This window comes from Brassica oleracea, chromosome C5 (genome assembly GCF_000695525.1).
Source record: "Brassica oleracea var. oleracea cultivar TO1000 chromosome C5, BOL, whole genome shotgun sequence".
NCBI lineage: Eukaryota > Viridiplantae > Streptophyta > Magnoliopsida > Brassicales > Brassicaceae > Brassica > Brassica oleracea.
Window position 1 is genome coordinate 28,516,844 of NC_027752.1, and position 14,392 is coordinate 28,531,235.

The 14,392-nt window shown below is 36.6% G+C and overlaps 1 protein-coding gene across 1 annotated transcript; it reads right to left on the reverse strand.

Moving 5' to 3' along the window:
* Positions 1–4,508: 4,508 nt before the first annotated feature.
* LOC106292886 lies at positions 4,509–6,376 on the reverse strand. The gene is made up of 5 exons (XM_013728554.1): positions 6,101–6,376; positions 5,869–5,930; positions 5,643–5,727; positions 5,416–5,518; positions 4,509–5,327 (listed from the first exon to the last, which is right to left on the reverse strand). Exons 1-5 carry the CDS (start codon positions 6,226–6,228, stop codon positions 4,749–4,751), a joined length of 957 nt encoding a protein of 318 aa, XP_013584008.1. The 5' UTR covers positions 6,229–6,376; the 3' UTR covers positions 4,509–4,748.
* Between the last annotated feature and the right edge of the window lie 8,016 nt (positions 6,377–14,392).

A 14,392-nucleotide genomic window follows, 5' to 3' on the forward strand; every position in this document is an offset into this window, starting at 1 on the left:
TTATGGGCTGTTGTTTAAGAAATCGTAAGTTGGGCCTCGAGTCATGTCTTAGGTCCCTTTGGGCCGTCTTCCGACTCGAAGCATTTATTACGGCTACTTTCGATAAAGAACGAACTTTCCGCGGTTTTTACGGTAAAGTTTGATCGATAACTTAGATTTGCGGGGAACGTGAAATGGGTTCGCTACGGTCTTCGGGAGATAGCATCGAAGGGGAGACGAGAAAGTAGAAGGGATCTACAGAGCTCTGGAAACTACTGAGGAGAGGCTTGATGGGAGATGTGATGACATCTATTTCCCAATGGATCTTACAATCAGTGCATTGACCCAGAAGAAGCTGTCCCCGAAGCAGGCAAGATGGCAAGACTTCCTGGCTGAGTTCGATTACACTTTGGAGTACATGCCAGGAAAGGTGAATGTGGTGGCCGATGCACTGTCGGAAAGCAGAGCTGGCAGCGATGAGCCAAGTCGAGGGGACCATTATGGCTCGAATCCGAGAGGGGCTGGAACGTGATTCAGTCGCTAAGGAGCTGGTGAAGCTATCGAAGGAAGGGAAGGTGCATCAATTTTAGGTAGAGGACGGGCTACTCTACACCAAAGGTCGAAGGCTTTGTGTACCTAAGTGGGAAAGTCTTCAATGAGACATCATTTGGGAGTGCCATGATACCCGATGGGTGGGCCATCCGGGACAGAAGAGGACGATGGCACTCGTCGAGGCTGGATACTACTGGCCACGGAAGAGGGATACTGTGGAACTTTATGTGAAGACTTATCTTGTTTGCCAGAGAACAAGCAGTCCGCGGGATTGTTGCAGCCACTTCCTATCCCAGAGAGACCTTGGGACTCGGTTTCGCTTGACTTCATCAGCGCATTACCAAAGTCCGAAAGGTTTGGGTTGATCATGGTGATTGTTGATCGATTTTCTAAGTATGGAAAGTTCGTGACTAGCGATCGGGACTGCACCGTGGAAGAGGCAGCAATGGCATTCTTCAAGAACGTGGTGAAGTTATGGGGACTTCCGCGGAACATTGTGAGTGATTGGGACCCCCGATTCACTGGGCGTTTGTGGACAGAGCTGTTCAAGATGTGGGCACCGAACTTAGCTTCTCAACAAGCTTTCACCCACAATCTGATGGGCAGACTGAACGGGTGAGCGCCTTGTTGGAGTGCTATCTCCGACACTTTGTCAGCGCCAACCAAAGGGACTGGGCGAAGGTACTGGACATAGCCCAGTTCTCTTACAACCTACAACGCAGCGAGGCAACATGACGTAGTCCGTTCGAGATCGCAATGGGACAACAGCCACTAACTCCACATACTTTGGCTACGCCAAGGACCGAGGGGAGAAGTCCAGGGGCGTTTATCATGGTCAGGCAATGGGAGGAACATGCTGACTAGGCTCGAGTATGTTTGGAAAAGTCCCAGAAGCGAATGAAGAAGTGGGCAGATGAGAAGAGACGGCCTTCGGTGTACACAGTGGGCGACCTTGTACTGGGGAAGCTACTTCCACAACAGTTCAAGCCATTCCGGAGCCAACCCAAAGGCTTGATCCGGAGATACGAGGGGTCGTTCGAAGTAGTTGGGAAGGTGGGAAAAGTGTCCTACCAACTGAACTTGCCGGATACACTTAAGATCCATCTGGTCTTTCATGTGAGTATGCTGAAGCCGTACCACGCTGATATGGACGACCAAGACAGAGGCGTCTCAACCAGGGCACCACCAGTCATGACCAAGTCTTATGAAAAGGAGATTGGGGAAGTGTTGGCATCCAAAGAAGTCAGGAAGAGAGGAATCCCGAGACAGGCCCATTTTCTCATCAAATGGAAGGGACTTCTGGAGACGGAAGCAACTTGGGAACCGGAAGAGGACTTGTGGCAATTCCAGACGCACTAAAGGCATACATGGCGACGAGGGCGTCACCAGCATAGATGGGGGAGGATGTAACGCCCCAACTTTTTGAAGCAAGAACGGGTGGGGACCGCGAGGTTACCGACTTTACTTAGAATTTTCTTAAGTCTTAAGCTTTTGTAAAATATCAAGTATAAAATAATATTAAGAAGTGTGTGGAATGTTGTAGAAAACCTAAGGATGAAGTAACTTAGGAATGAAGTACTTCATGTTGAATTAACTTCATATATAGGAAAAGATCGGAGCCGTTAGATCGGTTTGATCTGAGCCGTCCATTGCGGAGGTGGATTTGTATATAAGGAGGCTGGATCCTCATTTGTAAGATATCAAGTTTCTAATTTCAAATCACTTCATAAGCTCTGACCTCTCTCTAAAAACGTCACTCTCTCTCTCTCTAAGTACTGATCGAGTTGTCCAAAAGGCTGATTTGGGTGAAAAGTGCTAAGGCCGCACGTCCTCATTGCTGTGAAGTAATCAGTCCGTGACAACGTGCACACATTAGTAAAAAAGTTGGGAGGTTGCCATTATGAAGCTTCCTCCCAGAGATCTTTTCTCTTCTCGTTTTAAAAATATTTTGGGCGAACATATGGAAAGCAGGTCATTGTGAGATGAATTATTTGTCGTTTAGAAGCGAAATGGATTTTTTTTTGGTTTGAAAATGGGTTAAAACAAAACAAAAAAATGAAATTTTGCCAAAAATAAATCTTGTAGTATCCACATTCACCCAGCCCCAGCCAAGGCTCAACGCGCGTATAGCCGTCTTCTCTCTCTTATAAGCATTTAACAAAAACTTGGGCATGACTATATTTATATCAGTTTCATACCCGATGTGGGATGTTGGTGTTCTGTAACACAGACAAAATCCACAGTTTTTTCATTTCAGTGTGTCCTACTTTATTGCTTTATTTCTCATTCAGTATTGCTTTGTTTTAACGTTTGATATACTTAGATTATAATGCTCGTTTAAAACTTTCTAATGAGCTATTAATCCGGCTACGAAGACCACGGTTTCGCTGGAAAAGTAAAAAAAAAAAAGAGTCAACTTCTTTCTCATTTCTACGGTATCTACTTGTCAGTTATAATAAGACACGTGTGTTTCTTGATTTGACTGATCAGACTGAGAACGAGAATGGTAGTATGTGATTAGTTTTTTATTTGTACTTCCTCACTGAGACTTGAAAGAAATCACGGTAACAAAGACCAAGCTTGCTACTTTTGTTCTGTTTTAAAGATGCATCAAGATGTTGATGACTCATTACCTCATGCTCTCAATATCTCTTGGTTACTCTTCTATATGCCTGGTTGTCAAAATGTAACCACACAAATGGATTCGTTCAAGTGAAAGAGCTGGAGTTAAATAGGTGCGAAGGTGATGCACAAGACTTGCTTGAAGGAGTGCATGAGAAGCTCAACGTGCTTGCTTTGGGAGGTGAGACTAGTGTCAATGCTATTATTACAACTCTTCATTCATTCCTCCTCAGGTTGCTAAAAACTTGATGCTTCTGGGAACGAGAAAAAACAAATGATTGAAGGAAACGGCATAGGCACTTAAGTATATGGGGCAGATAGTTGGCTTGATCGTCTTGTGAAAAAGAAGTTAATAATCTTGATTTCAAAAGATAGTGTTGGTCTCAAAAGAGACCAGTAATCCAAATTGCATTTGTGCTCTTTCATGTGTATATGTAGCTTAGTTCCTTTTTTGTCAGGCAAAACAAATCGTGAGGTTTTGAATAATGAGAACCGGTTATCCTAACCAAACCAATTTATTGTTAAAAGTCTGGTGGTTTTCATTTTGAAATAGTCCAACATAAAATCACAACTCAAGTGTAAATAACTAAATAGAAAAATTACAATTAATTTATGAGTGATTTTGCAACACAATAAAATGATTTTAGAATCTATATATAATGAGCAACTAGCATGTGCGGGCATAATCTTCTTATAGATATTTATTATTTTATATTTTGTTAATTCAAAAACAACATGTTAAGTTATTATTTATATTCTTAACAAGTTTATACCAAGCATAAAATAATTTATATATGACAGCAAATTTCATTAAAATATATATACTAATTATTGTGTTGAAATTTTCTAAACACTCATATATTATAAATGTTTAAGACTATATTTTTATACAAATGTTTTTTCTTCATTAATATTTAATTATATATTGTTTTATATCTTAATTTTTATAATAAAATATTATTTAAAGATAACGACACAACATATAAGTATTATCTTATTTTTTAGAAATATAAAATATTATTTCAAGATAACAACAAAATATATGAGAATTATCTTTTTAGAAATTTAATATTATTAATATAAATTTTTTTTTTAATTAAATTATTATATATAAAAATTTATTAAGGGTAACAACGACATTAACCAGTCTAACTTTTAACGTGAGAGCTCGATTCAGAAAATTCACTTCGCAAATAATAGTATAGATTACATATTTTATAGTTATATTATTTAAATTAATAAATTATGGACTAAACTAAAAACTATTAATAAATTAATGACTCAATTTAAACATAATTAAAACATGACAAATAAGCAAAATTAGCTAAAATCATAGAAATCATGACAAATAAGCTAAATCACTTCACAAATAATAGTATATAGTTTTTTAATCTTGGAATCAACCGAGCTTTCTCCATTCAATAGCTAATTTATGCTCAACATTACTTTACCCAACAATCTTGAGGACTGGCTTTGAAGGATCTTTGCTCATTTAAATACCAATATATAGCCAATGAAGTTTTCCTCTCCACCAATACATTCAATTCATCGACATGATTGTAGTTTGCTCTTGACTGTCCTCACAAAGTTATAACTTAGTCAAAAGATTGTAGTTGCTCGCCAGTTTCTTGAAGAAATGCATCTTCACAGACCTCAACTTTTCGGACATAAGCAGGGAAAATCTTGTTGTGTTCGGATGTAGAACTGGAAGAAACTTGACCATAGTGCTTTGATTTCAACTCTGTGCAAGATTTGAGATCCTCTTCGGTTCTTGCTTTGTTCAGTTTGTCGATTATTTCATTCAAAGCTGAAGTCTTCTCCTCCCATTTACGTCTTTTGATCCGTCTTTTTACTTCATCTTGATCATCTGATTTGCCACCCCGTTTCTGAACCTTCACCAAACCGGCTTTGATAGTCTCGTTGATCCGCTTTTTGAAGCTCTCTGTTCTTGCGGAGTTTGATCTCAGCCTCAGTTTAAGCTCCAAAACAGCTCTTTCCTCCTTGTTTCGCTCAGAAGCTGCTGCCTCTTCGGGAACAAATGCCAATGAAAAGGCTTCTTCAAGTAGACTCACATTACTCAAGTACCGATCAAAAGCTTCATCCTCCGCTTCAATGTTTCTGTCTCTGTACTCTTTCAGCTTTGTAAACCGCCACTCGTTTAACGCTTGAGCATCCTACACAATGTAGAGAGGGCAGATTGGTAAGAGGAAAAAAAAACAAGTAGAAGATTATTCAAAGAGTGACCTTCCTCATTAGTAGTACCTTAATCGTCAAAGGCTTTCTCTGGCGAGCAGTAGCATTGAGGTTATTAAACTGAGCAAAGTTGCTAGAAAGATGGCGGATTGATGAAAATCTAGTTGAACTCCTGAAGCAGTCTCAGATAGAAGAAAAATATCAAAACAAAGGAGCCATCATAAAGTATCTCAGCAACTAACAAAAACCAATTTTTAGTTCCATTGTACTAATATATGCAAAAAAAAGGTATGTACCCAGGAGTGCCCTCGGATGCTTTGTGGTCTGACGATGGAGTACTTGGTGCTGTTTTCTCAGCAGAAGTTGCAACTCCTTTAAGAACTGCATCGACAAGAATACATAAACCGAGTTAAGCGATCTCTATTTCTCTCAACTAATCACAAGCAATTCGCCTAAAGAAAAGAATACTCTTATCAAACTCCAAAAGCTGATCATTTTGAGTGATTATCGATGTCATCTTACCGTGAATAGGGCAGGGGTTCTCTGCTCTCGAACAGCAACCCTTACAAGATTGAAAGGGGCATCTGCAATTATCACATTCATGCATGAAATCAATAAGCCAATAGCAGAATTTTGCAAGTGTCAAGAAAATAAAACGACAAAAGATTCATCCCAAAACCCAAAACATCTTCGAATTAGCCTGAAAGTTTCAAACTTTGTCAAGATCGAAAGACAATAGATTCATCGAGATGACCTGGAGCGAGCCACGTTGCCGCATTGGATACACTTGGGTTTGTTGCGACCACGGAGGTTCGTAGGAGGCGTGACGGTGGCTGAGAGACCATTGTTAGTCAGAGACGGTGAAGGTGACGGACCCGCCATATTTCTTAACGGTCAAAATTGAAGACCGTTAATTCACACGATAGAGAATGAAGAAGAAAGCCAACGACCAAATAACGTCAAGTAACAACAAAAAGCTGTGTGATTTGGACAAGTTCTCCTCTCTTCTACGATTTTGATTTAGCGGCGGGTCTAGGGCTCCGGTTTATTAAATTACCACGTGATTCGCTTTAATGGGCCTGGACCAACGCCGATATGTTTTTTTTTCTTCCTCTTTAAATCGAACCCTATTTAAACAAACCAAATTATTCCATAACTCGATCTGTCATCAGATATTAAGAAAACCAGATGACTATCCTGCGATATCGCGGGATAAAACAATGGCCAATTCTCTAAGATAAAAAATTTTAAGTTTATTTTCGCGAAAATAACATTTAATAAAAAAAATGATCAAAATAGATTTCTTTTCATTTTGAAAAGGACAAATCTCCAAAACAGCACATTTCTAAGTTTATATCACAAAAATAACCCTCAAAAACAAAAACGACAAAAATAGCATTTTACCTTTTGAAAAATTTAAATTTTTTTTTTTATTTTGCAAAATTTGAAATCTTATCCCAAAACCCCACTCCCCAGCTCTAAACCCTAAAACCTAAACTCTAAACCCTAAACCCTAAATCCTAAACCTTAAACCCTAAATCCTAAACCCTAAACCCTAAAATCTAACCCTAAACCCTAAACTCTAAACCCTAAACCCTAAATCCTAAACCTCACCCTTTAACTCTAAACCCTAAGTTTGTGACTTTTGATAAAACATTAAGTGCTATTTTTGTGACTTTTAACCTTAAGTGCTAGTTTGGGAACAAAAACTTGATTTAGTGCTATTTTTGTCTTTTTCTCTAAAAAAAAATGATCAAAATAGATTTTTTTTCATTTTGAAAAGGGCAAATCTCCAAAATAGCACATTTCTAAGTTTATATCACAAAAATAGCCCTCAAAAACAAAAACGACAAAAATAGCATTTTATCTTTTGAAAAATTTAAATTTTTTTTTTTATTTTGCAAAATTTGAAATCTTATCCCAAAACCCCACTCCCCAGCTCTAAACCCTAAAACCTAAACTCTAAACCCTAAACCCTAAATCCTAAACCCTAAACTCTAAATCCTAAACCCCACCCCTTAACTCTAAACCCTAAACCCTAAACCCCACCCTTAAACTCTAAACCCTAAACTCTAATCCCTAAACCCTAAACCCTAAATCATAAACCTCACCCCTTAACTCTAAACTCATTAATTTATCATTGGGGTATAAGTGTATATTTATCTCTTTTGATAAAACATTAAGTGCTATTTTGGTCTTTTTTATTTTTAGAGGCTATATTTGTGACAAAAACATTTTTAGTGTTATCCTAGTCATTTTCTCTTTTGAAAATTTTAATTTTAATTTTTTATTTTTTTTAAATATGAAATCATATCCTCAAAACTTCATCCCTTAACTCTAAACCCTAAGTTTAGATTAGTTAACTTTAGGGTATAAATATATTTTTCCTCTTTAATAAAAACTTATTTTGGTCATTTTTCTCACTGAGAACTATTTTGTGACAAAAACTTAAAAAGGGCTATCCTACCGAATTTCTCTAAAACAATTTAATTATTAGTTATGATAAGTAAATTGTATACAGTTAAAATGTATAGTAATTTTGATAGACTAAAATTATTAATAAAAATTGATAGATAACTTTTGACTAGTTAATAATAAAATAATAACATTAAATTTTATTATATTATATCTAATATTTATGTCAAATTCAGGAAATAGTAAATTTGAAGAACTTCTAGTATATTATTTGGATATAATATAAACTCATTTGGAGTCTCTGGCTGGATTATGTAGGTGGGGATGGTACTTTCAGCTTGGTCCAACGCTCATAAGGGTTATGGCGTGCAATCAGAAATGTGGTCGTCTATGGCCTCTCTATGGCTGATCGATGTCTCTTATCGTTTCGGACCTCCTATGTGGTCTCTTGCAGGTCCCTCAGATTTTTTTGGTAATGACCAAAGTTTTGAGCTTGGTCTCGGGTTTCTATGGGTTGATCTATGTTCATTGACACCGAACATTGGGCTTGACAAGTCGCAGTTAACCTTTTATGGTTCTCGTTGGAGGCAACTGACGTTGCGGTTCTTAGGCTTGTGCCTCGGGTCGTAGTGATGTCATCAGTTGGTTGAAACGCATATCCCAGTGCCCTAGTTTGCTCCCTTGATCAGCTATGGTAGTGTGTTTGACTATATATATATATATATATATATATATATATATATTGAAAAAAGAGGTAAAAGACTACAAAAGATAAAGCAACACGTTTACAAAACATTATGATAAATTTAAACCGACAAATAAGCAAAATTATCTAAATTATGGAGAATATGATAAATAAGCAAAATCTCAAACAATATGATAAATTTAAATTGATTATTCCCTGGTCAAAATCATAAACATGACAAATAAAAAAATTATCTAAAATTATGGATAATATGACAAATAAGAAAAACCATTTTCAAATAATAGTATAGATCAAATTACTTTAAATTTTGAAGTAGTTTGTTCATTTTTAAACAACTTTTGTTTCAGATCCCTTTTTTGACAGGTTCGGTTTATTTATATACTTTTAATCGTAGATATCGACTGCTTATCAATATTTAGTGTTTTAAATCAGGTTGTAGCTTTAACCTTTTACCATTTCTTGCTTTATTATATTGATTATTGTCCTCAGAATTTTGAGTGTCACGGGGAATACAATCAAAATTAAATACAAAATATACTTGGTTCGTTCCAAAATAGATGATATTTTGAAAAGTATTTGATGTTTCAAAATACATGGTATTTTTAAAAATATATATTGAATTTTTTTTTATTGAAAACTTTGTGACCAATAATGTTGTGTAACTCTTTTCATGCTAGGTTTAATTAATTTTAATTGATATTCTTAGTGTTACTTGTTAGAAAAATATGTGTATCTTAATTTCTGTGCCTTAAGCCAAAACATCGTCTATTTTGGAACTGGGGGATTATATAATTAGACTTTCATTAGGAAAAATTGTTTTAGTTTCATTTTTATTTACATTATAATTTACATATAGAGTTAATTGACATAGTATACAAAAAAAATGCAACTAAATTTGGTAAGAATACAACCGTTTTCGTAAATTAAGTATATTAAAAAAGCAGGTGCTCTATCACTACAAGAAAACATCCGAGTTCCAACGGAAAAAACATCGATATTCCATCGGGAAAGGGATATATCGACGGATTACCGACGATGTTAAGACGGATCGTCTGTATAATATTTGTTAGATTTCTAAGAAAAGAATTGAAAAAATCTGATTTTAACTGACAGTTTGGACTCACAGTTCAAAAGAAAAAGACCTATAAATTGGAAGGTTAGAGACCTATTTCATACTAATAAGAGATAGTAAATAAAATGTACAAAAATCCTAAATAATCAAAAACCTGTTTCTTGTTGACCAATGCAGACATGAACTAGTTTGTGAGAATATATATTAAATGAAGTAAGAATGTTGGAGAATGTAAGAGCTTATTCAAGAGAATAAAAAGATTGGGAATGCTTGTGAGTATAAGAGCTTTAAAAATAAAAGAGTAGAAGTAACCAAATGTTGTAAATAGAAATAATTAATTTAATTTAAAACATCAGTTGCATGAGCTGTTTTTAAATAGACTTGACCTACAAAAAGCTATTATTAATAGGGAACGGAGAGCATGTTTGAGTTAGTAGACAGAGTAGACTAACAGGAGAAAGCGTGGTAAAAGGTGAATTGGATAATAGATTTAGGTAAGCAGTTTTCTCTATCCAACAATTATATTTTCAAATTCAAACCGTTTTGAACCCTCTCCAACAGTCTTAATTACTTCTTGAAGTCCCCTTGAACGAGCTCCAATCATTACTTTGTCTTCCAAAGTAAGTTAGGACTTCACACTTGTTCACACTTAAAGTTTGGCTAAGTTTGGTGAAATCTTGTGAAATATTGTGAAGTTTTGCCAACTCTTCCTTTTCACCTTTATCTTTCATTCTCTTTATTTCTTCTTTATTCCAACACTCTCTCTCGAACTTGACCATAGGAGATCTGGGGGCAAGTTTGGAATCGAGAATACTTGCCTCATTACGAACTAAAGTATGGAAAACCTCTGTGGGATAAAGCCATCACTTATGGAAAAAGAGTGCAAGTACCCTCAGCTTAAGGATTGGTCAGGGGATTAAAGGGACTAAAATCATTTTGGTAGGGTCCTTAGACCATGTATCATGGCCGCGTTGGGTGGTATGTCTTCCTTGCATCACTTTATGCACTTGAAGACTTCTTTGTAGCTGGTTTGCTGTCTCTCCATTTCTTCCGACTTCATGTCATCTTCAAAGAATTTAATCCACCTCCAGCCTTTGTAAATGAGACACAAGTAAATGATTCAAAAAAATACAATGCACATGTATCAATTCTCAAGAGATAGTCCCATCCAAGTATAATATAGAATGAAGATTATATTCTTCCCTGTCATCATTTTGGTAGAATGTTGGTGAGGAGTACACTCCATTTTGGATTGTGCACTTAACTCCATAACTTCATCTCTGACCTTGCAATCCACGAGAACATCCAACGTGATGGGTGGCTGGTCAACATGTGGTCTGCCTCCTTAGCACTTCCTCTTGAAGCACTTTGGATGATCAACAGTATTTTAGCCCAGACAAGACTGGTCAACCTCTGGTCAGCCCCTTGGATGGACGACTGTGTTCTGTCTCAGTATGGAGTAGCCCAGATTGTGCCTTTAATGTGGGCATGTTTGGTCTTGAATATTGAGACTTTGGCAGCTCACTCACACCCATCCTCAAGCTTGATCTGGAAGGTATAAGGGGAGGATCATGCTTGGAAGTGAGCTTTTATCATTGCCTTGTCCTTGGATCACCGGCTTTCTTAGATTTAGTGATGACCTTTTCTCTTCAATGTGATATACTCTATTACACACTAAATGAGCAAGCCCTCTATTCATTAACCGCCTCTTAACCATCTTGATAAATACTAAACTGATATGTCCAAGAGGTGTTGTCCAATGGGACATGAAATTCCTTAACCCTTGGTTTCTCATGGACTCATTTGACACATCTTGTGTTTTCTGGACATCATAGAAACTAAAGAAAAAATAAGATAACAAATTGTGGACTGGAACATGGGACAACTCTATGTCTGGTCACACTCCAATCAAACATTTAACAAGATTAGAATAACTATGGAAAAAACTTATCAAGCATCCTAAAGCGGGTTTTAGACATTCAAATAACTTAGCAGCCTTAGGATAATTTACACATAAAACATAAGAAATAGACATAATCAAAGGAATGAGAGTTTTATTACTCTCAAAGAACCTGAGCTGGTTCCTTGACCTCCATTCCAAGCACCTATTTGAACTTACGTGGTTTGAAGTGTGGATTCAGAATCCATAACCCTTCTTTGGTATGTATTTCCTTCTTGCAGTGTTCCCACCTCAATCCCCTCCTTTTCTTTTGCTTGTAATATTATGTTTTGTCAAGAGAAAGACCTTTGGCTTGGTTGGCCTAAGAGAGACCTTCTTTTGCTTATAAGAAACCATGTGACCCCTTGCTCCTTTTGGGTTTGAGAACACACTTCATAAAGGGAAGAAAACTTGTCTGACTTTATATATGCTTTATCTGATCATTAAAGGTTAAACTGAGGAGGATAAGTCCAAACACCTTGTCTTGTTCTCTTCTTTCATTAAAGGTGGATGTATCAGTTGTGGCTGGTCTAAGCATGTCAAGCTCAGTCCATAATGACCTGAACTTCCTAAAATGCTCAGTGAATTCCATTTCTTCTTGTCATAGGTTGTTGATGGCCTTCTTGACCTCATACACTCGACATAGGTTAGAAGAGTTCCCATAAACTTTGTGGAGAGTCTCCCACAGCTCATTTACACTTTCACAATAGTAATAAGCTTCCATAATGGATGCTTTAAGGAAGCTTTGGAGGATGAACAATACCATAGGGTATTATTGCTGTCATTTGTTTGCTTCGAATGACTGTCTTAATCATCCTGAACCCGAGAAGGTAGTTATGTCCCTTGTGAACCACTAGAATTGTCATAGTTCTTGAGTTCTCCATCTTGGAGTGCTATGGACCACTGGGCAAAAAGGTGCACTCAACTAGTTTTGAGAAGATTGAACACAAAAACAGAACTTAGGGAAGCTTTCTTGGGGCCCAAGAGCTGGTAGGCTCTGATACCATGTGAGAATAGATGGCAAATGAAGTAAAATGGTACACAATGCATAAAAGTATCCAAGAGAGTAGAAAGATTGAGAGTGTTTGTGAGCATGAGAGACTAAGAGAATCAGAGAATAAATATAACCAAGTATTGTGAAGAGGAATGATTAATTCAACATAATGATATCAGTTACATGAAATGTCTTTAAATAGATTTAAGATACAATAAACTATTAATAATAGAGAGAAGGGGATCATGTTTGATTAGATAGAGTAGAGTTACAGAGGAGAAAGCTGGGTAAAGAGGTGACTAGGTAATAATTTGGGTAAGAAGTTTTCTTTATCCAACAACTCTATTTTCAAATTCAAACCAGTTTGAACTCTCTCCAACAATTTCATTTGCTTCTTGAAGTCAATTTGGACAAACTCACCTCATTATTTTGTCTTCCAAAATAAGTTAGGACTTCACAATTATTCACGCTTAGGACTTTACACTTGCTCACACTTAAAGTTTAGTTGAATTTGGTGAAATTTTGCTAACTCTTCCTTTTCACCTTTGTCTTATTTTTTTCTTTATTCTAACACTATATTCTTTTTTATTCAATTAAATCAAACATAAATTTTTTAAATTACCATAGCTACTATAACTAAATAAGAGATTATTTTAAAAACAAGAAACATATATATATATTCACAAACCCATTTTCTTCTCTTCTCACGAGAGAGAGAGAGAGAGAGAGAGAGAGAGAGAGAGGGAGGGAGGGAGGGAGGGAGGGAGAGATGTGTATAGTGTAGATTTTGGGTCTTAGGCGTATTCTTCGGCGATAGCGGTGAGATGCTGTTGGGTCGCTTTTAAGGTGGGTGCAGTTAGCTCTTGTGACTAGAAGGCGAGACTTTCAAGCCTTTATCGAGGTCTGAGCTCTCCCTTCTCGTCTGAGTCAGTTGTAGCATTTTGAGGAAGCGGATTGGTTGGAGCGTTTTTCTATGGTGGAAAGTTTGCCTTCAGTTCTCGGAGGAAGTCGAATGAGAGGGTTGGTTTTGTTTTTTTTTTTCAACCTTGGTCTGCTCTCTCGGTGGCAGAGTGTTTTTCTTGCTTTCACAACATTTTCGGGGGTATGTTCTCGGGCTCAAAGCTTTGTGGTGTGTCTTCTTTTCATTTTGCAGGTTCTGGTGGTTGTGGCAGGTTTACTAGCCACTTGCCTCTCCAATAAGAACAGTCTCTAGCTTGAAGCTTTGATAAGTGGTTCATGTGGGTTCTCTCGGGTTCAATAGGAGTAATAAGGTGCTTGTGAGCTTTGGTAAAGAAGAGCAGAGGAGGCTGCTTCCGGTAGTTGGTGAAATGATGGCTGATCTTCGACAACTGCTAGTTGCTCAGTATCCCTATCCTGGAGCAATCTCCATTTTCGTCAATCGCAATTTCTGGTCTCGTGATGGTGTTCGTGCTTGATGAACATAATTGGATTTTCGCGGTGGGTGATCTTTTGGAAGCGAGCTTGGGAAATCCAATATCTACCAGCTCATGATTCATATTATAAATGTCGTCTCAACATTGAGTATCCATAACATGTGCCGCTTCTGCCTTACTGGACTTTTTTTTTTTTAGGTTTAGTAATCGTGTAACATTGTTATTTATTGTTGTAATTATAGTTTATTCTACTATAATATTTGTATATTTTTGTAATTTTTATAAAAGACCTTGAAAATGGTAATACAATCTTAACATGTTTACAAAAAAACATATAAGTTTTTAATGTTTATTTTATTATAATCTATCACAATTACGAGAAAGAAAAAAAAAATTAATCTAGTATTCTCATTTTGTCAAGAAAGAAAACTGTTTTGTCTGGTGTATAAAGTTTTACGCGAATATACCAAATTGACGAGTTATATTTGTTTTCGTCCAACTATTTTATATGTGTTAAGATTACTTT